This window comes from Pteropus alecto, unplaced genomic scaffold (genome assembly GCF_000325575.1).
Source record: "Pteropus alecto unplaced genomic scaffold, ASM32557v1 scaffold71, whole genome shotgun sequence".
Classification (NCBI taxonomy): Eukaryota; Metazoa; Chordata; class Mammalia; order Chiroptera; family Pteropodidae; genus Pteropus; species Pteropus alecto.
Window position 1 is genome coordinate 18,889,612 of NW_006433024.1, and position 27,560 is coordinate 18,917,171.

Here is a 27,560-nt window from a genome sequence, read left to right on the forward strand (position 1 = left end):
TCCCCTGGGTTCTGAGGAGAAAGTTCTTAAGATATAAGCACTAGAAGTGTGGCGAGGGGACACTGTGCACCGAAAGAGCTTGAGCCAGTGATTGCCACGAAGCCCCCACACCTGCCACTGTGCTTCAGTAGTTGGGTTTATCCTCTGCACGTGGTCAGCTGTACAACATCAGGCACTCTCATAATGTTTGAAGGCCTCAGTTTCCTTATCTGTTAAAGAATAGAACTGATAATAACTACCTCCAAGGCATTATGAAAACTGATTAAGAGAGTTTGCGTATTGCTTTCGTAGTTTCTTCAGGGCTGTCTTTATTATCTCTCTGTCTGGGCCTCAATGTCCTCATCTGTAAAATGAGGACAAGTCCCACCTGGACTAAGCTCGAAGGATCATCACGTAAATAAATGAGAAGTTTGCACAAAGGAGTTTGTGCACAGGGAGTTTGGAGCATCTCATTAACATGCCATTGTGTCTTAGCTACCATATGCCTGGCTTGCTGCTCAGCCCTCCAGGGCACAGCTGTGTACAGTCCCCAGGTCTCTGCCCTCCAGAGGATACCCCATGACAGGGTGGCAGATGATCCACCCCACTCAAGGGGCATAGATCTGATGGTATGGGTGGGTAAAATAGAGAAGAATCGTTTCTTGAGCCATGATCTATAACATTCAAATGAGCTTCGAGTGACACAAAAGAGAAAAAATAGTCAAAGAAGGTTGTTGAAATAGTGCAGGTGAGAAGCGAGAGAAAAGTGAGATCCCAGAAAAAGAGGACGAAGTGGTGCAGACAGAAGCAAGGGGAGGAGGAAGCGGGTGCAGCGAGAGTGGTGAGGCCTTTGTGGGAAAGACAGGGCCTCTCACGTCATCCTTGTATGTCCCAGCTGCCAAAACACACATCCACACGGACACAGGTACATACAGACAGACACACAGATGCAGACACAGACACACACGGATGCTCGCGTGCATGCATGCACTCATAAACAAGCACAAGCAGACACACGCACTCACAGGCACACACAGTTTGCACCAACAATCAAGCACACACAGACATGCAGAGATGTATACATACCCAGACACACAAACCAACATACCTATGCACACAATGCATGCATGCACACATAAAGCACACACAGACAGACACACGCAGGCTCACTCAGTGATATCTTGGAATCCACCACTCTGGCCCCTGACCATTTTCCCACGATCCTTTCCAGCTGAGCATGTGATTCCAAAGCTATCCACAAGAGGGTGCTCAGGAGCCTCTGCAGAGCTAACAGAATCCAGAACTTAGAGGTTAGGGGGTCCCTCATTTCATAACTGAAAAAGCTGAAGCCGGAGAGGGAGGGTACGTTCTCGGGCTCACAGCCGGTGACCCCTGCCCTGTCTCCCTACAGGGATTATGGTCTAGAATGAAGAGTAAGGCAGAACATGTCATTGTCGCCATCCTGGTTGGAGAGGAAAGGCAGTGGGAAAAGTAGGGACATGGAAGGTAAGTTCTCCTAAGGTTTTGTCAGACACTCCCTAACTTACTCTGACCCTGAGTAAGTGCCCTGGCTCTTGGTCCTTCATTTTTCTCATCTGTGAGGAAGCTGCTCTCTCACAGGCTTTTCCAGTCCCTCTGGAGGCCCCTATACAGACCGTTGCTATGTCCGCGTGCATCTAAATCTGGATTTCTGCCCCTCCTACCCATTCTGGTCTCATGCTGTCACCTCCCCAGAAAGGCCTCCCCTGATGGTGACTCACCCATCACTATTTTATTTGCATCACCTTCTTGCTATGTATTGCTACTTAAAACTGCCTTATTCATTAATGTGCTTACATATTTATTATTTCTCCTCCAGGAAAATGTAAACCACTTAAGAGCAGAGACCTGGGGTGTCGTGTACTCCATCCCCCATCACTCTCCTCCAAAAGGGCGCCCAGCACCCGGTGGACTACAGCAAGTGGAATGAAGCCTTCCCTCTTGGCTCTGCAGAGAGGCCCAGCTGCGTGCTGGTGCTCCCCTCTGGTGGCAGCATGGCCCCATTACACCTGGCTTTTTAAATCTCCCACCCCCACCTGTCACCAGCCCACAGAGCACATCTGAGGTTGGAGGTAAAGGGATCTTGTCCCCACGGTTCATCCCACCTAGATTCAGATGAATGAGGGACTCTCTCTCTGGCACCTTGTATTTGAACAGCCAGATTCACAATCAATAAAGATGAGTTTAGTGTATGCTGGGGACTCCCTCCTGGAGAAGATATCTCAGGGCAGATATATGATGGTGCCTAAATCTAATCGAGTGAGATAAGCTAGTCCAACTGTCCCATTTTACGGGCGATGTCACTGAGGCCCAAGCCAAGACAGAAAGATAAAACTGCCTGGCCTAAGAACACCCTAGAGGAATTGTCGCCCATTCCCCCACCTACTGATAAGCACAAGGCAGTAGTAGCATTTTATGCAAAGCATGCGTCCCTGAAGACCTTGCATAATTCAAAACGTGCATAATTCCAGACTAATTTAGCCATAGAAATGAATGCAAAGCAGAACGAATGCGTTGCATAAATCTACCCCCATTGTGGCATATTTTTGCTTTAGTGCCGCTTTTTATTTTCCCAGCATTATCTCTAATACTTCACCGCGCATTCTGGTAAATTAACAGCGCAGCATCTCCTGCCAGTGGTTTGGCCTCCTTCATAACGTTTCATTGCATCTCACTTCCTTTTCAATGTTATTGATTTTCAGGTGCGTTTTTCGGCACCTCCACTTAAAGAACACTTGGATGGCATTGTTACCGGATACAGTTAAGAGATTTAAAGTCATAATAACTGTGGGTGTTGAGAAAGTAGCACAATCGTCCCCTGAATTCCCCGGAGAAATTAGAAATTTGGATGCATGCAAACTACAGAGCATGCATATAGAAGGCAGGTATTTCTATTTAATAACCAAAGCAACGTCGCCCCGTGGCAGGTTTACAATTCCCAGTTAACAACTCACTTAGCTCCTCCAACTCTAGGAAATCGTGCAGTTCTGATGAATTTTTTTAAATGAGACGTTTTGCATTATTTCCAACTTAGCGCATAAACATGTATTAGCATTTTTATGTTGCATCTTCCTGAAGCCACATAGTTGAAGTTCTCAAACAACGGCCTCATCCTGGATGATCTCCCTTGCTCTGTCCTTAACCCCAGAGAGTAGGAATGCAGGACCACACCCCACAATCACAGGTACGGGCTTCAGAAATGCCCACCTCTCGTTGGTGCTGGGGCCCTTTCGGAGGCAGCATCAGCAGAGTCCCCTCCACCACCCCACCCACCCAGCTGGAGTCTCTCTCAGTCTGGAGAGGGGCCTCCCCTCCAGGGAGTCCTCCTGTCTACTCCCGCTCTTTCTTCCCATCAGCATTCGGTTCCATCTGCCCCCTCCCCAACATGGAGCCTGAAGGGGCTTTAGATCCGTGTTGGGGGAAGAGAGGAGATGAAGGAAAACTAGGTCTCAGTTCTTAGCATTTACAAGACCCTCAGACTTTCCACATTGCCAAGAACAACCTCCAGCACAACTCCTGTGAATCTTCCCCTGCCTGGAATCGCTTCCTGAAAGGCTCCCTCCACTTGGCATTGCCTAGCCCTAGGAGAGGAAGGCCGGGCCCTAGGACGGAGAGGAGGGGCAGCCAGGACAAGCTCCGAACCCTCCGGATAGGACTCCTGCCCTGCTTCCACTTGCACCTGACCTTGAGCAAACTCCTGTCCAAGACATATCCCCTCTCTGGGCCTCAGTTTCCACCTCTGTAGAATGGAGACTAAAATACCACCTACTTCCCAGGATCACTGTAAGAATGAAATGCAGCCCTCAGATGACAACAGCTGGCATCAAATAAGGAATGGGGCAACCATTTACTGAGAGCCTGGGACATCTGAGGGCCAACATCGGGATCTGGGAAATCTCGCTTCTCAGAATTTACGGTGCAATGGTAGATAGTGACCCAGCCAGAAAGACTCTTCCCACTAATTCACGAATTCATCCAGGAGAATGCGGAGAGGAATTGTTCCGATGAGGAAGGCAGGGGGTCCACACTCTGGCTTTGCTCACGTGTCTGTCAAGTCGCCTTTGCCTCTAAGAGTTTAGGGCTGTGGACAGAAGCCAGATGGCCTCTTTGCCCCACGGGTGATCCATTCAGGCCACTCTCTCCTACCGGGACCACCCCCCTCCCTGCACAGCCGTAGATTCTGCAAATTTGCCAAGGTCGAGTGGACCCAAAGCCACATTCCTACTGCCCCTCAAAAAACAGAGGAGTCACCAGGCACAAAGACGATGGCCACAGTCTGGGCTTGATCTTTTACAGCCCGCCCACCCTACTAATCTTCGATTTCCTTCTTGGCAGTCAGCCCAGAAATTCCTTCTCCTCCAGGAAGCCCTTCTGGGTTAGGAGGGAAAGTTCATGATACAAGAAACAGTATAAAGTGTGTCCCACACATGTCTCTCGCTCTACTGCTTCTGCACCTTGCAGCCTGGAGAGCCCTTCCTCCATAGTCCAACTGTCCCATTTTACGGGCGATGTCACTGAGGCCCAAGCCAAGACAGAAAGATAAAACTGCCTGGCCTAAGAACACCCTAGAGGAATTGTCGCCCATTCCCCCACCTACTGATAAGCACAAGGCAGTAGTAGCATTTTATGCAAAGCATGCGTCCCTGAAGACCTTGCATAATTCAAAACGTGCATAATTCCAGACTAATTTAGCCATAGAAATGAATGCAAAGCAGAACGAATGCGTTGCATAAATCTACCCCCATTGTGGCATATTTTTGCTTTAGTGCCGCTTTTTATTTTCCCAGCATTATCTCTAATACTTCATCGCGCATTCTGGTAAATTAACAGCGCAGCATCTCCTGCCAGTGGTTTGGCCTCCTTCATAACGTTTCATTGCATCTCACTTCCTTTTCAATGTTATTGATTTTCAGGTGCGTTTTTCGGCACCTCCACTTAAAGAACACTTGGATGGCATTGTTACCGGATACAGTTAAGAGATTTAAAGTCATAATAACTGTGGGTGTTGAGAAAGTAGCACAATCGTCCCCTGAATTCCCCGGAGAAATTAGAAATTTGGATGCATGCAAACTACAGAGCATGCATATAGAAGGCAGGTATTTCTATTTAATAACCAAAGCAACGTCGCCCCGTGGCAGGTTTACAATTCCCAGTTAACAACTCACTTAGCTCCTCCAACTCTAGGAAATCGTGCAGTTCTGATGAATTTTTTTAAATGAGACGTTTTGCATTATTTCCAACTTAGCGCATAAACATGTATTAGCATTTTTATGTTGCATCTTCCTGAAGCCACATAGTTGAAGTTCTCAAACAACGGCCTCATCCTGGATGATCTCCCTTGCTCTGTCCTTAACCCCAGAGAGTAGGAATGCAGGACCACACCCCACAATCACAGGTACGGGCTTCAGAAATGCCCACCTCTCGTTGGTGCTGGGGCCCTTTCGGAGGCAGCATCAGCAGAGTCCCCTCCACCACCCCACCCACCCAGCTGGAGTCTCTCTCAGTCTGGAGAGGGGCCTCCCCTCCAGGGAGTCCTCCTGTCTACTCCCGCTCTTTCTTCCCATCAGCATTCGGTTCCATCTGCCCCCTCCCCAACATGGAGCCTGAAGGGGCTTTAGATCCGTGTTGGGGGAAGAGAGGAGATGAAGGAAAACTAGGTCTCAGTTCTTAGCATTTACAAGACCCTCAGACTTTCCACATTGCCAAGAACAACCTCCAGCACAACTCCTGTGAATCTTCCCCTGCCTGGAATCGCTTCCTGAAAGGCTCCCTCCACTTGGCATTGCCTAGCCCTAGGAGAGGAAGGCCGGGCCCTAGGACGGAGAGGAGGGGCAGCCAGGACAAGCTCCGAACCCTCCGGATAGGACTCCTGCCCTGCTTCCACTTGCACCTGACCTTGAGCAAACTCCTGTCCAAGACATATCCCCTCTCTGGGCCTCAGTTTCCACCTCTGTAGAATGGAGACTAAAATACCACCTACTTCCCAGGATCACTGTAAGAATGAAATGCAGCCCTCAGATGACAACAGCTGGCATCAAATAAGGAATGGGGCAACCATTTACTGAGAGCCTGGGACATCTGAGGGCCAACATCGGGATCTGGGAAATCTCGCTTCTCAGAATTTACGGTGCAATGGTAGATAGTGACCCAGCCAGAAAGACTCTTCCCACTAATTCACGAATTCATCCAGGAGAATGCGGAGAGGAATTGTTCCGATGAGGAAGGCAGGGGGTCCACACTCTGGCTTTGCTCACGTGTCTGTCAAGTTGCCTTTGCCTCTAAGAGTTTAGGGCTGTGGACAGAAGCCAGATGGCCTCTTTGCCCCACGGGTGATCCATTCAGGCCACTCTCTCCTACCGGGACCACCCCCCTCCCTGCACAGCCGTAGATTCTGCAAATTTGCCAAGGTCGAGTGGACCCAAAGCCACATTCCTACTGCCCCTCAAAAAACAGAGGAGTCACCAGGCACAAAGACGATGGCCACAGTCTGGGCTTGATCTTTTACAGCCCGCCCACCCTACTAATCTTCGATTTCCTTCTTGGCAGTCAGCCCAGAAATTCCTTCTCCTCCAGGAAGCCCTTCTGGGTTAGGAGGGAAAGTTCATGATACAAGAAACAGTATAAAGTGTGTCCCACACATGTCTCTCGCTCTACTGCTTCTGCACCTTGCAGCCTGGAGAGCCCTTCCTCCATAGGTGTCCAAATGCTCCCCATCTGTCAATGCCAGATTTAAATGTCACTACTTACCAGGTGAAAGTGACTGTTCACCTGTTAAGACTTTCTACCCTGGGCTGCTATGATCGCAGGTGCCAGGAGGAATTACACTGCCTGGGGATCAGAGGCAGGTCCCAGCCTGGCTTTGCCTAGGTGTCTTTTAAGCCACTTTTAGCCTCTTGGCCTTCTCTTCCACCTGAGGGATAGACTGAGCTTAGAGGCCATTTAGGCTTACCCACCCCGGGGTGTCATCCCCCCAGTTAGCCTGTGAGCAAGATCCCTGACCTATTTATGGGACACTGAGGAATCGGAATGTGTATTGAGTGACTAAATAAATGAATTCAGAATTTAGGAACACTGAGATCTAATGCTCTCTCAAAATTAAGCCTCTGAGCCTCCTGCAACAGCCCTGCAACTTCCCTCCCTTTTCCTTATACGAGCCCAGTGACAAAACCACCTTCTGAGCCACCAGCCAGCCAGCCAACCACACTCTCAGCATGACCCCTGGTGAAACGATCAAAAAGGTTGACAATATGTTCACTCACTGTTTCATTTTTTCCCAATGTAATTATGAACTATGGAGGTAATAATGTCAAATATGTATTAAATGCCATTATATGCCTGGTGTCGGGCTTTAGGCTTTCACATGAATTATCTCATTTAATCCTGGTGTTAATCCAAGAGGTAAATTCTATTATTAGCTCCACTTTTCAGGCTGGGAAATGAGGCTGAAAGAGGTTAAACTTGCCCAAGGTCACATAGCAAGTTAGTTACAGACAAATTGGGAACCTTATGAAATCATTTTTTATGAATTTGTGTTGCAATATTTTTGCATTTTTATAGCCCTCTTTCAGACTTTGCATTTTTATTTTTTAATTTAATGACCTAATCTATTTTAAGCCCATTATGCCTGCTCTGTTTCTTTGGCACTGTTTCTACAAACTGTCAATTTTGTCTTCCTCTTTAAGAAAGTAGAACTATTCTGTGGAATTTGTGAAAACACAACTAAATAGGTAAAGAGGACATGGATGACTGAAAATGAATTTTAAAATGAAACAACCTAGAAAGCAGACAAAATTGCTTTCAAAATGCATATGAAAATTGCAAAATCTCCCCAGGGTGCAAGAACTTTCTCGAGACATAAACTAATGGCTGTAAATATTCATTTCCAACCAAATTCCTTTAGCTGATTGACTCAAAATCTAGAAAAAAAACTTTAAAATTTTTTACAACTTTGTCAGACAAACACATAGTTGCTGGGAAACTATTTAGAAATTAAAAGCCTGGGAGTCTAGAGGTAGGGATGACCAGTAAAGAGATGTCAATAAAACTAAACTTTATAAGTTTCAGAGCTACCCCATGGTACACAAAAATTAATAAGAATTGAAAACATAGGGGCCAGAATTACTGTTTCAAACAACTTTTTTGGCATCAGCTTTATTGACATAATTGCATACATTAAAATGCACAGATTTTTAAGGGTAGAGCTTAAGTTCTGACAAATGCATGTACCCATAAAAAAAAACTATACAATCAAGGTATTGATTGATATTGACATTAATAAAAGACTGAACATTTACATCACTCCAGAAAGTTCTTTTGTGCCTCTTTGTAACCAATCCGCCCACCCCCAGTCGACCAGTGATCTGCTCTCTACAACAGGAGTCTAGAATTTCATATAAATGGACTCGTACAACATGTACTAGTTCTAGAATTTCATATAAATGGACTCGTACAACATGTACTCTTTTGTGTCTATCTTCTTTCACTCATTAAAATGCTTTTGAAAGTCATCCATTTTGTTGCCTGAACCAAGCAGTTCTTCCATTTTTATCGAGTAGTATTCCACTGCATGAAAATGCCACATTGTGTTTAGTCGTTCATCTCTTGATGGACATTTGGATTGTCTCCAATCTTTTACTATTATGAATAAGGCTTCTATGAAGATTTTTGCATAAGTCTTAGTTTGAATGTAATTTTTCATTTCTTTTGCTGGGTCATGTGAGAAATGTACATTTTAACTGTATAAGAAATTGCCAAACTATTTTCCAAAGTAACTGTATCATTTTACTTTCCCGCAACAGTGTGTGAGAATTCCAGTTGCTCCCCATTCTGGCAAACTTTTTATAGCGTCAGCTTTTTACTTTTTTTTCTTTTACTCTAGGAGATAAGAAGTTGTAGCTCACTGTTCAACCAAATTGTTTTTTATCCAACAGTTCACTTGCTTCTCAACATCAGTTCTACAATAATAGTTGCAGATTTCAATATCCCATATCAGTAATGGATAGAACAACTAGGCAAAAGATCACTAAGGAAATAGAGAACTTAACACTATATACCAACTAGCTATAATTGACTTATATAGAACACGCCACCTAACGACTGTAGAAATTGAAACATGTTCACACAAAAACTCAGAGCAGCATGATTTATAATGTTCAAAAAGTGGACACAACACACACTATCCATTAATTGATGAATAGATAAATAAAATGTATATCCATACACTGAAATATTATTCAGCCTCTGGTGGTTAAGTTTCTGTTGACCTAACCGGCCACAGGTCCCCAAATTAACATTATTTCTGGGCATGTCTGTGAAGATATTTCCAGATGAGGTTAGCATCTGAACCAGGGGACTCAGTAGAGTGAATCGTCCTTCTCATCGTGGACGGGGATCATCCAATCCATTGAGAGCCTGAGTAGAACAAAAGGTAGAGGAAGGAGGAATTTGCCCCCGCCCCTTTTTTTTCTGCCTCACTGCTTGAGCTGAAACAGCTCAAGTTCTCCTGCCTTTAGGCTGGGATTTATACCATCCGCCCCTCTGATTCTCAGGACTTCAGATTTGGATGGAATCACACCAGTTTTCCCCAAGTCTCCAGCTTGCAGGTGGCAGATCATGGGACTTCTCGGCCTCCATAATCGCCCAAGCCAGTTCTACGTAATAAATCTCCTCAGATCAGAAATAGATAGGTTGGTCTGTAGGTAGGTAGGTAGGTAGGTAGGTAGGTAGGTAGGTAGAATGATAGATAGGTAGGTAGGTAGGTAGATAGATAGATAGATAGATAGATAGATAGATAGATATAGATATAGATGATAGATGATGATGATGAAGATGATTAGATAGATAGATAGATAGATAGATAGATAGAGAGATAGATAGATAGATAGATAGATGATAGATGATAGGTAGGTAAGTAGATAGATAGAAAGGTAGATAGATAGATAATCGCCTATTGTTTCTGTTTTCTGGAGAACTCTTACACACAACCATAAAAAGAAATTAAATACTGATAACATGATACAAAATGAATAAATTATAAAACATATGTTCGGTAAAAGAAGCCAATCACAAAAGACCACATACTGTATGAATCCATTTATATGAAATATCCACAACAGGCAAATCTATACAGACAAAAGATAGATCACTGTTTGCCTAGGACCGAGGGGGTTGGGGAAATGAGAAGTGGCTGTTGAGGAATACGAGGGGTTCTTGCTTGGGTGACGAAAATGTTCTTAAATGATCGTGGTGACAGTTGCACAGCTCTGTATACGTGTTAAATATATGCGTTATATACTTTAAGCGAGTAAATGATATGGTATGTGATTTACATCTCCAAAAACTGTTTTTTAAAGCTAATAGAGCTTATAAGTGAGTTAAGTAAGGTTGCAGAATACGAAATCAATATACAGAAATCAATCGCATTGTATATACAGTAATAAACAAAAATTAAGATTTTTTTGAAATATTTCAAAAAAGATTTTTTTGAAGTAGTCAGAAAACCTGAAATAATTAGGGATAAACTTAACAAAATATGTGCAATGTTTATATACTAAAACCTGCAAAACATTGATGAGACAAAAACCTAACTAAATGGAGAGACAGATGACATTCACGAATTGAAAAACTTAAAATAGTTACAATGTCAACTCTCTCAAAATTGATCTATATATTGAATACAATGTTAATAAAACTTCAGCAAGTTTTTTGTAGAAATTGGCAAGCTGATTTTAAAACATATGGGAAAAGCAAAGGACACAGGCTAGTCAAAGCATTGTTTAAAAAAAAAAAGACAAAATTTGAGGACTCACAATACTTGATTTTAAGAATTAACATAATGCTACAGAAGTAAGAGGATATAGTTTTGATGAAAGGATAGATATATAGATCAATGGAACAGAATAGAGTTTAAAAATAAACACCCAAATATGTGGTCAATTGGTTTTCAACACAGGTATCAAGGTAATTCAAAGGAGAAAGAATGCATTTTCAACAAATGGTGCTGGAATATTTCTACATACCTATGTGGAAAAAAAAAAAAAAGAATCTCGACTCATACTTGTTGCCGTATACAAAATTAACTCAAAATGGACCATAGATCTAAATGAAAAACTTTAAGCCATAGAACTTCTAAAAGAAAACATAGGAGAAAATATGTGTGATTTGGCTTAGGCAAAGATTTTTTAAATAGGAGTCAAAAGCACAAATCATAAAAGAAAAATAATAAATTGGACTATCAAAATTGAAAACATGCTCACTTCTACAGATACTGTTGAGAGAATGTAAACACAAGCCAAAGCCTAGGAGAAAATATTTGTTATGCATATTTCTAATAAAGTATCTTTATCTAGATACATAAAGAATTCTCACAACTCAATAATGAAAAGCAAAACATGAGAACACACATTTCACCAAATGAGAAATATGAATGGCACTAAGGCACATAAAAAGATCACATTATTAGTCATTAGAGGAATGCAAATAAAAATCACAATAAGAGACACTACACATTTATTACAGTGAATAAAATTTTTAAATTGACAATATCAAGTACTGGTGAGGGCTGAGAACAGCGGGAATTCTCATACATTTCTGGTGGGTACAGCCATTTTGAAAAACAAATTGTCAGTTTCTTAAAAAATTAAACTTACACTTGCCATAAGACCTAGTAATCCCACTGCTAGGCATTTACCCAAGGGACATGAAATTTCCAACAAAGACTTATGCACAAACGTTTATAGAAACTTTATTCATAGCCCCCTCAAACTGGAAACCACCCAGAAGTCCTTCAATTGGTAGCTGGATAAACGACGGATGGTACATAACAAATCAACATACTGACTGGTGATATATGCAACATGGACGAATCTTCAAAATATTATGCTTAGTTAAAGAAATCAGATACAAAGCTGTATACCAGATGAATCCTTTTATACGACATTCTAGAAAATCCAAAACTATAGGAACAGAAATCAGTTCACTGATGACCAGAGGGAGTTTTGGAGGGAAATAACAACTGTTTTCTACCTTGATTATTGTGCTGGTTACCCAAGTGTATACATTGGTCAAAATTCACAAAACCGGACACCCCAAAAATGTTAAGTCTTTCTATATGTAATGTACACCTCAGTGGATCCGACTCTAAAGAAATTTGACATAGTGTGCAAGAATTCTCCCTGCTATGCACCATTAGCAGTTACATTGCTACCCCAATCGTATGCTGTACTTTTGCCACACGAAGTCGTCTCTCGTCTCCAACTGAGATTAGTGCAGGAGCAAGATGTTTGCACACGTAAAGGGGAGGGAAACCTCTTTATCCTTAACCACCTTCTTTTTTCCTTCCTATTTTTATAGTCTTCAACATGTCTGAATGGAAGTTAATTTAGTATGGGTTTTGTTGTACTTGATATGGGAATTTTTCTTCCTTGCAAAATTTTGAAGTCACAAAACATTTTGCTTTTAATTGGTCCCACCAGATAGGAATAATTCCCAGAGACGTTTTCATGAAAGATTAATAGTCTAAATGGAATTAAATAATTACAATTTAAATACAGTTCTTAAAAGTTATTTTGTTTAATGTTAAAAATTTTCTTCTACCAAACAATTCTATAAAGATTGGAATTATAAAAGATAATTGAATCTCTGTTATTTTGCCTGGTACTCTTATTTAAATGTAGAAACATTTACTGGTTCCAAAAGAATAAATTGTTCTTCCCAAAGTTATCTAGCTAACACGCTCTTTCTTAATATTCATATGAACTATTAGTCTATTTTTCTATTTATTTAAATATGAAAACTTAGCAATTACTTTTGCACATAAAATTAACAGCTTTCAATTACCATTAATTATTGTACCATTTTACCTTAGAATAATAAATATATATGTGTTCACCAACTGATGGAAATAATTTCAATAGATAAAGCACAAAAGGAGATTTTCTTCAGTTCAAGTTAATTCTAAAATGCTTACCTATGTCTGAAAATGTCCATATTTTAATAATAAATCCAAATGACCTGCCTTGTTTGTATTGCTGATGTAATGATATTGGTTAAAGAAGATGTCCCTCTCCCGATCAGTCTCAGGAATGTCAGGAATGACACCAAAACAGGCATTCAGCTATCTGACCTTCCAAAGGACCAGAGACAGTAGATATTTTAGACTCCACGGGCCAAATGGTCTCATCTGCAACTAAATCAATTCTATAGGAAGAGCTCTGTGCAAATGTCCAGAAGTCTAGATTAAACAGAAGAGTCAGGCCGAGTTGGGAGGCTGAAACTGACTTCAGTGCATGCTGACTTTCGATTGTTCTCCCCTAGACTGGAACGTCACTGACAGGAAGTCAGCAGGGCAGTTGGCTCCCTGGCATTCCAGGGACAGCTCCACAGCCCAGCTTTTCATTCACTCAGTCAGCAAACCTTTATTGAATACCTACTATGTGCCAAGCTCTGTGCTAGGCATCTGGAACACAGTGGTGCATAAGGGAGAGTCTGGTTGGAAAGACGGAAGTAACCAGCTACACTATAGTGTGCAGGATAGATTTGATTGTATGAATAGCCCCAATTATTGGCCCCACCTGTAACCATACCGTTTACCCTGTAACTTTGTAGTTGCTTCCCACTCTGGACTAGCCTAGGGAATTGCTCTGTCCAATAGAATGAATAAGGCAGAAGTGATAGTGTGCTGAGGTCTCTGAGCTTACGTCTTGAGAGGCCCTGCCACATTTGCTCTCTTTCAGACCTCTGCCCATCGTAAGAACAAGCCTGGGCTGCACTGTTGAAGGATAACACACCCCAAGGAAGAGAGCCTAGTTATTCCAGCTGAGACCATCCTAAACCTACCTATAGCCAACTGCCCACCAAACCCGTGAGAAAGCCCAGCCAACATCAGTTGAACTGCCCAACTGACCCCCACACACATAAGCTGAATTCTGAAGTTTTTGTCACATGGTAAAAACTAACTGATACAGAATGTTAATGCAATGATGAAGAATGTGCCCAGTGCCAAGAGGATACATGGGAACCATTGGAAGAGCAGTGTAGGAAAAAAAAAACACAAAGAATACTAATAATAGGTAACTATGGGACAGACACTATGCTAAGCAACGTATTATCACTATTCTCTTTTTTACAAATAAGGTTTTTATGCCCCAGAGAGGTTAAGTAACTGGCCATGGCCACATAGCTTATAAAGTGATAGACCCAGGACTTGAACCTAGGTCTATCTGACTTTTGAGGGTAAGGTTTTAATTGAAGGCTATGTCACAAGGGAGAGAAAAAAGCAAAAAGGTAGTGAGAGGATTCTTTTTATGGATTCTGTGGCTCCATGACTAAAATTAACTCAGTTCATTTCTGCATTCAGTCATTCGCTCATATAAGCTCTATGTTAAACTCAGGCTTTTAATGTTCATTTCAGACCATTCAAAATCCACTAAAGAGAAAAAGGCCATCAGCATGCCAGTGTCGGTTGTCCCATAAATCATCTGAATTGAGCAGTGAAGCCAGCGGAGGGGAAGGGTAAAGGACAGGGGTGGCAAACAGAAAGAGCATTCAGAACAGGTGTGTTAAATTAACTAATTTCAAATTCCCAGGTATCCACACCAGCTCATTTCATCACCACCATGTCCCCCCTGCCAGGTTTACAGCAAAGACCCAGAGAAAGAAGCTAACCTTGACCTACATCCACCTGCTGGCAGCCTTTGTGCAAACACTCCAGTGTTTATACATCCTGGTCTACACTTTCTGCTGCCCTGCCCTTTTTATTTCTCCCACCTTGCTCTTGAACCTAGCACTTGGGGAGGAGATGGGCTATGGTAGCTAAACTCACTTCCTGGAGCTGGCCAGCTCCTGCCCTGACCCCTCTTCTTGGACAGAGGGAATGCCCACAGTAGCATCTAGGGTTCTCTGATTGCAAGCAAAAAATACAGACTCCAGCCAACTTATGCAAAAAAGAGATCATTGGAAGAGTCCAGGGTTGCTCAGAGGACTTGGGGGGAAACTGAAGAACAAAGTTGGGAAGGAATAGCAAGCTGGGCAACTCTGGGGGTCTCAGAGGCAGGAAATGGTGAATGGACTTTCTGGGCATTGCTGCCACCATGAACCAGCTGTCACCAAGTTAGATGTTGTTGTTGTCATTGTTGTTTTGGCTCTAGATTCCATTTTAGAAAAAGTAAGCAACAGGTTCAGTGGCGGGGTCAGGGTCACGTACCCACCCTTTTGGCTAGAGAAAAGCAAGTACACGTGGATTGATGCCTCCCAAAGACTGCAACAGCTGAGGAGATGGGGACATTCTTACCCAAAAATGGAATAGATGCCTCCTGTGCATATTCCCTTCACATCTCAAGGGAAGCAATAGGAATGCTGTATCAGGGAGACCTAATCTTATTGGAGGGTCTTCCTAAGGGACTGATGTCTGCACTGAGTCCTTCGAAGTTAGCCAGGTTTCAGGGTGAACATGGGAGAGCACTGAATAAAGGGGAATCACATGAGCAAAGGAGGACGGAAGAGCTCTATGCAAATTCCCAGGTGCCTGCTCCCTCATCCAATGCAGACCACTCACCATGGACCCTGGTAATTTGCCAGTCTAACGTCCATCTCCCTGCTTCTGGCAACACCCCACGCCCACTTTCAGACCACTTGGTCTGGTTCAGAGGTGGTGGAGCTAGCCATGAAGGTCTTAAGCCAGAGGCTGGTTTATCTGCCTAGATACAACGATTAGTCAAGAGTGGGCACATGACCCAGGCCAGACCAATCAGAGTGGACCTCGAGACTTCTAAGAAATAGTTATTTTTTCCCCCACCAGACTTAAACTTAACTGGTGTTTTACAGCAGTGAAAATACTCTGTATGATACTATAATAGTGAATACATATCACTGTACATGTGTCCAATCCCATGGAACGTGCAACACCAATAGAGACCCCTAATGTAAACTATGGACTCTGAGTGATTACAATGTGTCACTATAGGTTCATCGATTTTAACAAGTGTACCACTCTGGTGGGGGACATTGATAATGGGGGCGGCTATGCATGTGTTGGGGCAAGGAGGTTATGGGAAACCCCTGTACCTTATAAAGACATCAGTCATGGGATTTAGAGTCTAACTTATGAGTTCATAAACCAGTATGAACTCATCTTGATTTAAATAATTACATCAGCGAAAACCTTATTTCCAAATAAGGTGACATGATGAATTTGAAGGGGGACACTATTTAACCCAGAACACATATTATGTGCCAAGCATCATACTACACACCAGAGGGACTAACACTGTTACTGCCCATAGATTAGCTAATTTGGGGAGATATTGTTCCCACTTGGAAATTACCAGGGTGCATATTGCAGAAATGTGGAGGAGAAACGCTTTTTGTTATCCTAGAGGTCAAAACTAGGTGCTTAGCAGAAGCCAGCCCAGGACATAAAGGTGATGTCTCTGGTAGATGTCAGTGTTAAAGAGGAGCCAGCCCTTTGCTCACCTCTGCAGCTTCCCACTGTTGCCTGCAGAACCCCTCTCCCACAGTGGGACTTCTTTTTTTAATAGGCTCTCATCCATGGCCACGCAGCTCAGATTTTGAGATTTGCCTGTCCTGGTATTGGCCCTCTTTCTCATAATCCTCATCTGGCAAGTGGGCCCTGCCTTTGATATTCTCCACCCCATCTGTAGCTTTGCAGCTTTGGTTCAATCTCTGATAATTGTACCCCCTACATTGCTGCCTCAGACCGAGAGCCAGCCAATGGCAGTTCTTCCAAGCTCTAAGGGACTCAGGCTCTCTCCATGTTTCTGCTCTATCATCCTTAGCTTTCCTCATCATATCTTTGTCTCATAGTTACAAGATGGCTGCTGCCCTTCCAGATCTCAGGTTTGCGTTTAAGACAGAATGTATGAGAAAAAGAAGCAACAAATACTGTATCTATATTAAGAAAGGAAAAGCTTCCCCCAAAATCCTCAGTTTATGACTCATTGGCCAATAGCATCACGTGGTAACATCCAGCTGCAAAGGAGTCTGGGGAATAAGTAGTTGTAGGTGGACACATTGGCATACAAACAAAATATGGGTAATGTTAGTAAGGAAGAAGAACAAATTAATATAGGGTAAACCAGGGGTCAGCAAACTACAATCAATGAACCAAATCCAGCCCATCACCTGTCTTTATAAAGTTTTATTGAAACACAGCTGCACCCCTTTGTTCCAACAGCAGTTTTGAGTAGTTGCGACAGAGACCATATGGCACACAGAGTCTAAAATATTTACTCTTCAGTCTTTTACAGAAAAAGTTAGCCAACTTCAGGGGTACACTATTAGTAGTGTCTACCACAGGTGCCAGCAAAGAAAAGACAGGTTTGGTTTTTTTTTCTTTTTCTGGAAAAAAAAAATTTTTTTTCAAAAGAACATCCCAATCCTCATGAGAAAAATCAGAACACTTTTTGCTCCTCTTACATTTTTTTACAGTTTAGTATTAATTTTCATTTTGAATTTCATATAGGATGAATGAAGAGCCTTATAAACTTTTCAGGGCTTAGGGCCAATAAAGGTCTTAAACCGATCTCGATTTTCAAGCACTCCTACCAGAGGTCTGACTTCCATTCATTCTATAAATAGGTACTAAGCATCTACTATGGCAGGCATTGTGCTAGGTAGGTCCTGGATAAGGACAGGATGAATAGATGGGTGGGTGGGTTGATTAATGGATAGAAGGATGGATGGATGGATGGATGGATGGATGGATGGACGGACAGACAACAGACAGATGATAAACTGAGAGAGAACCAAAAGAGAGAGACAGATCAGACTGACAATGTCATGCTGTCTCAATTTTGCCTAGAAAATACATATGTGAGGAGAAGAGAATATAGTCTATAGTGGGTATGTGGGTAAAAGGCCTAGCTGCTGTAACAAAGAGACTCCTTTATAACCACAGAGGACGTAAGTTGATATCTCTCTCACCTAACAGTCTCAAGGTAGGCAATCCACATTGGCGGGTGGCTCTCTTCCATACGATCAGGGACCCTGGCTCTTTCCATCATATTGCTCCCATAACCCTAAGACATTGACCTCATCTGCATGGTTATGCCTGGGTTATAGACATATTTGGGTCTTGGGTTATGGGAAGAGGAGGAGAGAACATGGAGGAGAGAACATGGAGGAGAACACACCTAAAGTTTTTTTTTTGTTTGTTTTGTTTTGTGTTATGGTGACATTGGTCACCTAAAGTTTTAAGGCTCAGACTTGGAAAGTAGCACACATCACCTCCCTTTACCATCCGCTAAGCCACAGTTCACCTACTCACAAGGGAGGCTGGGAAATGTGCTATGTAGCCTCTGGCTGGGCAACCAAATGACTACCATTCAGTTATTTTGGACTCATAACCCTAAGACATTGACCTCATCTGCATGGTTATGCCTGGGTTATAGACATATTTGGGTCTTGGGTTATGGGAAGAGGAGGAGAGAACATGGAGGAGAGAACATGGAGGAGAACACACCTAAAGTTTTTTTTGTTTGTTTTGTTTTGTGTTATGGTGACATTGGTCACCTAAAGTTTTAAGGCTCAGACTTGGAAAGTAGCACACATCACCTCCCTTTACCATCTACTAAGTCACATGGTTCACCTACTCACAAGGGAGGCTGGGAAATGTGCTATGTAGCCTCTGGCTGGGCAACCAAATGACTACCATTCAGTTATTTTGGACTAATAGGAGAATAAATTTTAGTAGATAATTAGAAGTGTCCGCCACATAGAGTAAGCTTGTGAGTCCTTGTTGAACTCAGGGGTGAACTAGTCAACATCCATGTGTTCCCAGGAGCTCTCAGGTTCTATTGGTACAGATCACTGTTCCCTATACCTGGGAAGTTAATTCCGTTCACCCTGTCTGGTAGAAATCATCTTCTTCTGCCATCATCAGTGGCTCCCAGCTAATGCAAGGAAATAGAATTATACCTATAAAGGCTCCTACTCCCTGGCTTATTACAGCCTTCCATCTGACACACCAACGGTCTTACGTTCCTCCTCACACCAAGTTCCCACACCAGGTAACTACTCTTAAAAAACCTAAATCTTCACCCTTTATGGATGATTTAAACAATGAACATTCCTTAAGGAAAACACAAAAGCAAACAATTTTTGCACAATGCATAACTCCTGAGGCCTTAGATCCCTAAGAAACAATCCCACATCCCATTTCCCTCATAAAGAACAAAAAGGATTGAAATCTGTGAAGTTTACTATACTAGCCTATTACAACCTTAATGCAAAGGAGTGAAGCTAATGATGGAATTTCAGGTAGAATGTAAGAGGAGAGAGAGGTTGGAGGCAGGGATACACTTTGGTCTCCTGGCCCACGGGGAGCCCAGACGGTGCCCCACACCCAGCATGGGCTGTCCTCATCTCTCAGTGAATGTATCTCTTTCCTGGGGGCTCAATGGCAGCACGTTATTCAGATAAATTAATTCCTGTTAATGTGCCAAGGAGAAGGGCCCTTCAGGAAACCAGGGCCTCTCAGAGACAAGCTTACTCTGTCATTAAATTATTTCCCATGGCGAAATATCAGGCCTAAGAGAGAAGAGACTCAAGCAGGCATTGCTCTTCATAAACTGAAACCTACAACCTTCAAAGATTGGCCCTGGAAGGAGACTCTCCAAATAGGATTCAGATGTCTGGCTCAGTCCCTTTAAGTCTCTTTCCTTCCTCAAATGGATAATTTGATCCCAAAGGTGACAAGGAGACCAGATGGCATCCTCCACCTGGAAACCAGACCATAACCAGAAAGCAAGAAGTCCCATCCCTAGAGGAAGGGGAAGTGTGGGCTTCATCACAGAGCGAGGACCAGAAGGCTGGTGGAAGAGGACAGGGCCTGGGGCAGAGCTCACACCGGTTGCGCGACGGGCCAAGGGGATGCAGCCGGATCCTGGGACATGCAAGCTGCGGTCACTGGAGCGGGGGATTCTGGGCGGCTGTCCGGGGTGGGGTACCGGGGGCTGGGTGCCCTCGAAAGAAGAGGAGGCCTGCTCCCGTGACCGGCGAGATAACCCGGGGCCGAGGACAGACTAGAGCCCGGGTCGCCCCTTCGCCACTCCCGGGCCCCACGTGTGGAACCAGCCAGTGAGGCACGCTCGGCTTCCGCGCCCAGGACTGGGAACAGGAAGTCATTTCCCTCGGGAGCCGCGCTGCGCGCAACGCTGCAGGTGCGGAGCTGCAGGTGCGGAGCTCCAGGTGCACAGGCAGCAGGTGCAGAGGACGAGGTGAGCGCGGGTAGCGGCTCCGGAACGCCAGCTAGGGCGCCGGAGCATGCGGTTAGGCAAGGCGTGAGGTGGGTTTTTGCCAGGGGGAGGAACCCCGAGGAAGGAGCAGTGCATTGAGGCCCCTCCCTGCAGCTGAACACCTCCATCTTTGTCACCTTCTACCAGTGTCTGGCGACCCAGCCGCCAGAAGGGTCTCGAATGGAGGACCCGGCGGACACATTGAGGTTTGGCCGGGGCGGTGCGGCCTCCGACCTCTGGGAACGCTGCTGGGAATCTCGGGTTTGGAAAATGGCTGGGAGCCGTGAAAGCGGATGAAAGGAGGGAACTGCAACGAGGTTTGGGAAGAGAGAGCTGGGGCTGGGTAGAGAGGACTCGGGGCTCCGGGGTGTTGGGGGTTGTCTCTAGCGGCGGAGGGACGCGGGACGGTGCCAAGGCTCGCGGGTGGGGCGCAGTCAGGCCGGGGGATCCGGGACGTAGTGGACCTGCAGGAGAGCCCAATAGAGGGAGTTAGAGGGATTTAGCCTCGGGAGGAGACGGAGCTGGCAGGGCTTGCAGGAAGGAGGCCGAGGTTCAAGCACCCATAGGAACTTTCCGGGGCTGCCGAGATCCCCCACCATCAGCTGGCGGGGAGAGCACATGGGCTGGGAGGCGGCAGAGACCCCGATGCAAGCCTGACTCTGAAGGCCGATTCTCTGGGGTTACGGCTTTAAGCGTGACATCTGGCCTGCGGGCTCTTTAAGCAAGGAGTTGGGGGCGTGTCAGGAAATGAGTCCCGGGCCCGCCCCGCTGGAGGAGCGGCCTCGGATGTCCTGCGACTCTCAGGCTGAGCCGGATCCTGCGTCGGAGAAAGCAGAACGCCACGGCTACCGCCGGCCTGGCCTTTCCCTGCGGCCTTCGGACCCCGTCTAGAGCACCTCTGACCTCCCCTACACCCCTCTTTCCAGACTCCCCGCACGCCCTCCCTCCATTCAGCTCCCTGCAGGCCTCCCCCTCTCTCCCTGCAAACTATCCACAGCAGCCCATGCCTCCCTCTCTCGGCACCTATTCCCCACGCCGTCTTCTGCTCTTTTCAAGCACCTTCGCCCTGCATTCCTCCTTTTCTCGCCTTCCATTCCTCTCCCCTCCCTTCTTCCTGCAACTCCTCCCTACTAGGCCCCAGCCTTTTCTTCCTTGACAGGTCATTTGCATGATCGCCACCTCTTCCCTTTGTCCTATCTCATGTGCCCCCTCAGGGTGGGAGCAGGTTGTGCGGCTCACCCCAAAGAAGAACCTCCCATCCAAGAGGACGGTGGAGAAGCCTCTAGGCCTTACCCCTTGTGACAGTTGAGGGCTTTCATTTGCAGAAAGAAGCGAGCTCACTGCTCTGTACTCCAGTAAATCAGTTCTGGCTATAGGGTGACCCAGCTCCTCTGCTATCATGAACAGGGCCCCCCTGAAGCGCTCCAAGATCCTGCACATGGCGCTGATGGGGGCTTCCGACCCCTCCAGTGATGCAGAGGCCAGCGAGGAGAAGCCCTTTCTGCTTCGGGCACTGCAGATCGCACTGGTGGTCTCTCTCTACTGGGTCACCTCCATCTCCATGGTGTTTCTTAACAAATACCTACTGGACAGCCCCTCCCTGCAGCTGAACACCCCCATCTTTGTCACCTTCTACCAGTGTCTGGTGACCACGCTGCTATGCAAAGGCCTCAGCACACTGGCCGCTTGCTGCCCTGGTGCGGTGGACTTCCCCACCCTGCGCCTGGACCTCAGGGTAGCCCGCAGCATCTTGCCCCTGTCAGTTGTCTTTATCGGCATGATCACCTTCAATAACCTCTGCCTGAAGTACGTGGGCGTGGCCTTCTACAACGTGGGACGCTCCCTCACCACCGTCTTCAATGTGCTGCTCTCCTACCTGCTGCTCAAGCAGACTACCTCCTTCTATGCCTTGCTCACCTGCAGCATCATCATCGGTGAGTAGTCAGCCAGGGCCATGGAAAATGGGGCGGGGGGGGGGTGGTGAAGGGGGCGGGACTGAAATCCTATGGAACAACCCTGCCAAACATCTTTGGACTTTATCTGTCCCACCTCCCTTGATGCCATAGTAATATGAGGAAGAGCCTGAGACCCAGAGAAAGCAAATAATTTGCTCGCGGTCATCCAGCAACTTAGGGGCCCAGCTAGGGCCCCCCATACAAGGTAGGATTATTATCTATATTTCACAGAGGGAAAACCAAGGCACAGAGAGGTTAAGTAACTTGCCGCACAGCTAATATGTAGCAGAGCTGAGATCTGATCTCCAGCAATCAGGCTCCATACTCTTGACCACTATTTCTATTGCTACTCAAGAGCTCAAGTGTCCTGACTCCCCATCCAGTGGTCTTTCTAGAAAACAGTGCACCCTTTAATAAATATTCGATCACACTGACCTTGCAGGCTCACAATAACACCTGAGACAGTGTCAAGAGATATGCTTTGAGATATGCCTTAGCTGTCTTCACAGACTTGACCCTCAGAAAATAACAGTTATTGATGAGGACATTGCATTAATCATTTCACCTGTATCATCTCCTTTGTTCCCAAAAGGTCCCTGGGTAGTAGCATCACCATGATCATCTCCATTCAAACAAGAAAACTGACGCTCAGAGAGGTTAAGTTACTTGCCCAGGGCCACACAGCTAGGAAGTAGCCAGGCTGAGATGCAAACACAGACTGGCCAGACTGCTGGGCCTGTGCTTCTAACCACTCTGTCCTTGTCCCCTACATGTTAAAGCTGCACTATCTAATACAATAGTCAGTGGCCACATGTCTATTTCAATTTAAATTCCATCAGGTCCTCAAATAACATCGTTTCCTTATACCATTGATGAGATGCATGGGAACTTAACTCTTGTTTATATCAATTAACCTATGGCAAAATCGGTTTAGTTATATGGCAATTCAGTTGCAGAACCTATGGACGTTAAGTGAAGACTCAGTGCAATTCAAATTAAATGAAATTTTGAAAATTCAGTTTCTCAGTTATGGGCGTTGTAACCTGATTCTCTAGCCACATTTCAAGTGCTCAGTAGCCACATGTGGCCAGTGGTGACTGTACTGGACAACACAGATTATAGAACATTTATTGTTTCATTGTAGCACACTGGGTAAGAGCACCCCCAGCATGCCCTACCCCTCCTGGGGCTCTGTCACCCAGGAATGAGATCTTTCTTTAAACCTGTTCAGGTTTTTCCTGGTGCCGTAAGGTTCGTCTTCACTGACCTACATATTCTTTGCTGGTGTCTCAGAGGCCCAGGCCACAGTGCACTGGCTGCAGGAGTGGGGGCCTATCCCATGCCACCTGCCCCAGAAATTGTTCCCTTTGTTGAGCAACTGCTGGATCCAAGGCTGCTCAGTCTAGCCCAAGATTGGGAGCATAGAGGGGAGCAGGGTGGGGGTTAAAGCGGAAGGACTGCTAAGCCCCCTGGCAGATCTCTCTCAGCTGCTGTGCGCACCCACCCTCCCATCTGGGGGAGGCCTCACAGTCTCCCACACTTTTCCAAATGCCCCAGGGATCTACACTTTAGGGGTGTGTGTGTGTATTTTGGGAGGGTGTTCTTGGTGGGAAAATTTGCATGCAGGAAGGTGACAGCACTCGGGAAACTAGGCCCAAGTCTGAAAAGTAATCAAAGTAGCTGATGGCGAGATAGGTTCTGAGAAGTTGCATTTGCTGGCTGGCCTGGTGGGGCAGGGGCCAGGGGAGCCTAGGACCTGGCCCCTCACTGCAGTGTTCCCCCTTCCCTGCTCCTTGTGGGCAAAGATGGGTAACAAGCAACTACTCCAGGTCTCCTCCTCCTCCTGCACCCCAGGTCACACTGTACCTTTCAAAACTCCTTCTGGCCAAGAGTCCCTCTGGGGTTTGGAAACTTGAGGCAGCAGTCCCTCCTGGACTTGGAAGGTAACCAGCAGGAGGCTGGGAATGCTCTGGCTAAGCCCCCCACCCCCACCCCATGTCCCCTGAACAGGTCTGTGGGTCACCTGTTTGCAAAGGCCTTGCGAAGAAAGAGGATGCTGGGAATGAGTCCCTACAAAGTAGTAGGAGCCTTGGCTCTAATCTTCACAACCACCTCCAAAACAACTTCATTCACTCATTTTTTCTTTCAACAAATGTTAATTGGGGTGGGGAGGGAGAGGTGGTTGGGGAGGGAGGCCATCCAAGCAGGCCTTCTTGAAGGAAGTACTAGATGGATGTAAGGAAGGAGTGAGGAGAGAATGTTCTAGGCAGAAGAAAGAACATGTGTACTTCTTCATGCCGGGCCCGAGTGAGACTCGCCAGACACAAGGCTGCCCAGATTAAGTGAGTCTGAAATATTTCCTGAGAGCAGCGAGGTGGCATGGAGGGGCTTTAATTCAGGACAGGAGCTGAGCAAATCTGTACTTCACGACGATCTTTCCGATTACAAGATGGAGAGTAGATTGGTTGGAGAGGGGGTCAAGAGACTGACCCAGATCTCTGCAGCCGAAGGAAATGGGAGCTCAGAGAGGTTAGGTAAACTTGTCCCGGGCCACCCAGCATGTGGAAGATTCAGCCCCGCCTTCTGAGAAGGTGGGGTCTAGCTTAAGAGACTGTACTGTCCCCATGGGCAGGTGCCTAGCAACACAGGAATCTTAAAGGAAAGTGCAGGCAGGAAGAGGTCTGGGGGCTGGGGATATCAGGAAATACTTCTGCTCTAGAGAGGCCAACTTTGACCTTGAAGAATGAATAGAAACTCTCGGAGGAGGAGGGTGTTTCTGGTGCAAGATATGAACAAGGACACTGAGCCACAGCGTGAGAAGCAGGGGATGAGAGAGATGACTCAGGGTGATCGTGGGACAGAGGCAGCTGGCAAAGGTACAGGAAGCCCAGGTGCCAGGCAGAGGAGTGTGGACTTGATGGTGGGCAGTGGAGCCACGGAGGCTCTGTGAGTAGGAGGTGACACAAGATGAGAGTCTCAGAATGTGTGACTGTCCCAGATGACCTCGGGCCACAGATGATTCTAACTCATTGTAGGCTCCCATTTTACAGACAAGGAAGCCAAGCCTCTGAGACTTTAAATCACTTGCCCAAGGTCACCCTAACCACTAAGTATTCATCCTTCAGAACTCAGTTCAGATGTTACTTTCCAGACTCCCCAGGCCAGCATAGTCACCCAGTCATGGGTTCTCACAGCAGCCTGTACTGTTTTATAGACCTCATTACAATTGTCACTAAAGAAGTAATTGAGAAATGAATCATTTTAACATCTTTCTCCTCTGCTAGAAAGCAAGCTCCATGAGAAGGGCTCATGTCCTGGGCCACTTCCCCAGCCCTTGCATGGCGCTTTGCAAGGACACATTTATTGCAGGGAGAGCGGAAAGGATGCGAGGGTGAGGGCAGCATTACAGTCTGTGAACTTTGGTGGCAAAATTCTCCATCCTTCTTCCTCCCGTCCTCATCCCCCTCGCCCTTCTCCTCTCCCTGCTGCAGGCGGCTTCTGGCTTGGTGTGGACCAGGAGGAAGCAGAAGGCACCCTGTCCTGGACGGGCACCCTCTTCGGCATACTCGCCAGCCTCTGCGTCTCGCTCAACGCCATCTACACCAAGAAAGTGCTCCCGGCGGTGGACGGCAGCATCTGGCGCCTGACCTTTTACAACAATGTCAACGCCTGCGTCCTCTTCCTGCCCCTGCTCCTGCTGCTGGGGGAGCTTCAGGCCCTCTGCCACTTTGCCCAGCTGGGCAGCGCCCACTTCTGGGGCATGATGACGCTGGGAGGCCTGTTTGGCTTCGCCATTGGCTATGTGACAGGACTGCAGATCAAGTTCACCAGTCCCCTGACGCACAACGTGTCGGGCACAGCCAAGGCCTGTGCCCAGACGGTGCTGGCCGTCCTCTACTACGAGGAGACCAAGAGCTTCCTCTGGTGGACGAGCAACATGATGGTGCTAGGGGGCTCCTCTGCCTACACCTGGGTCAGGGGCTGGGAGATGAAGAAGATTCAGGAGGACCCCAGCCCCAAAGAGGACGAGAAAAGCAGCCTAGGGGTGTGAGCTCCTTCGGGGACTCTGGGACAGCCCGGCCTGGGGAAAATGCCCATGACTGCAGTGAAGTTGTCCCTTTGGACTCAGAGAGCATGGCCTGGAGGGGAATTCTTTACAGAACTCATGGGAATCTGGTGGTCAAAATGGAACCAATGTTTTCAATTAATGTCAGAACGTTGCCAATCCTGTCTGTAACCCCTTTCCTATTCCTGGGGGTTTGTGTTCCCCTAGGGAGGAGGGACCCCCATGGGAATAGCCAACTAGGTTCTCTGGAAGAGCATAGCTCTCGGGGAGTAGGAGAGGAGCAGCACCCCCTCTTGTCTCCCTCCCAGAGCCTTCTACCTCCACATGACTTTTGGGGTTGGGGATGGACCACAACCTTTAAGGGACAGTATGGCGAAGCCAGTAAATCTTCACTTATACTCAGGGAGATGGGGGTGTGACCCTACCACAGGCCAACTGAAGGAATTTAGGAGACTTCCCATCTCTGGGCCCCAGGTCAGGCAGCTCAGCTTTGTCCCCACAAACCAGGCTTCTTTTGGATGGAAGTGTGGGCTGGGCTGAGGGAAGAAATGGATAAGTGTTCTCTCTTCTCTGCACAGAGAGCAGCAGGCCCCATGGAAGGAGGCAAAAGAGCAGTTGTACCTGTGCCTGATCCTAGCACCCCAGGGCTGCTGGGAAGTGGCCTGGGAATGGGTACACCATGGGAAAGCACCCTTTCCCCATTGTCTGCACCCCATGTTCCCAGCTCGTGAACATGGGGACCCACTCATCTTTTACAGGTTAAGCAGGGTCGTCAACACCCGTCCATCCCTGCTTCTGAGCCTCTTCCCTTGATCTTGAAGAATTATGTTCTTCCCTGAGGTCAGGGCTGAAAGAACCTGTTTGTCCCCTCATTGCACCCTCCTGGCCTCAGGGCAGCTGTCACCCTTGTCCCTTCTGTTGGCATCTCCTTGGGTAAATTCCTGATGTTTTTAGTCCCTCACAATCCCAGGTGGTTTTTTTGAAATGGATAGGGCCTGACGCCCTGAATTGTGTGTGGTTTAATTAAAATCCTTGTAAGACTTTTTGCATGTGGAATGAGTGCAGGAAGGGGCAGGCAGGCCTGGCCAGCGTTTATGAACACAGCCTTGCAGAGAAGCAGTGGGTCTGTTAAGGGCAGGAAGGCTCGCACCTGCCCTCACCAAGCCCAAGTACCAGCATGGAAGCCCATCTAAGAGTCTGTGGTCCCTCAGAACAAGGGGTGGATCCAAACACCAGGGCTTCTTCCTGGGAGGCAGGCGATCAGACCTC

The 27,560-nt window shown here is 46.3% G+C and overlaps 1 protein-coding gene across 3 annotated transcripts; it reads left to right on the top strand.

Annotated features, from left to right (window-relative positions):
• Positions 1 to 20,160: 20,160 nt before the first annotated feature.
• On the top strand, positions 20,161 to 27,335 carry SLC35C1 (solute carrier family 35 member C1). 3 transcript variants are annotated; one of them, XM_015586325.2, is made up of 3 exons: positions 20,161 to 20,252; positions 21,678 to 22,204; positions 25,717 to 27,335. In XM_015586325.2, exons 2-3 carry the CDS (start codon positions 21,709 to 21,711, stop codon positions 26,274 to 26,276), a joined length of 1,056 nt encoding a protein of 351 aa, XP_015441811.1. In that variant the 5' UTR covers positions 20,161 to 20,252; positions 21,678 to 21,708; the 3' UTR covers positions 26,277 to 27,335. The 3 variants fall into 3 exon arrangements, with proteins under 3 accessions (XP_015441811.1, XP_024899938.1, XP_006908127.1); XM_025044170.1 differs by lacking the exon at positions 20,161 to 20,252 and adding an exon at positions 20,278 to 20,587; XM_006908065.3 differs by lacking the exon at positions 20,161 to 20,252 and having other exon boundaries at positions 20,607 to 22,204.
• Positions 27,336 to 27,560: the final 225 nt, after the last annotated feature.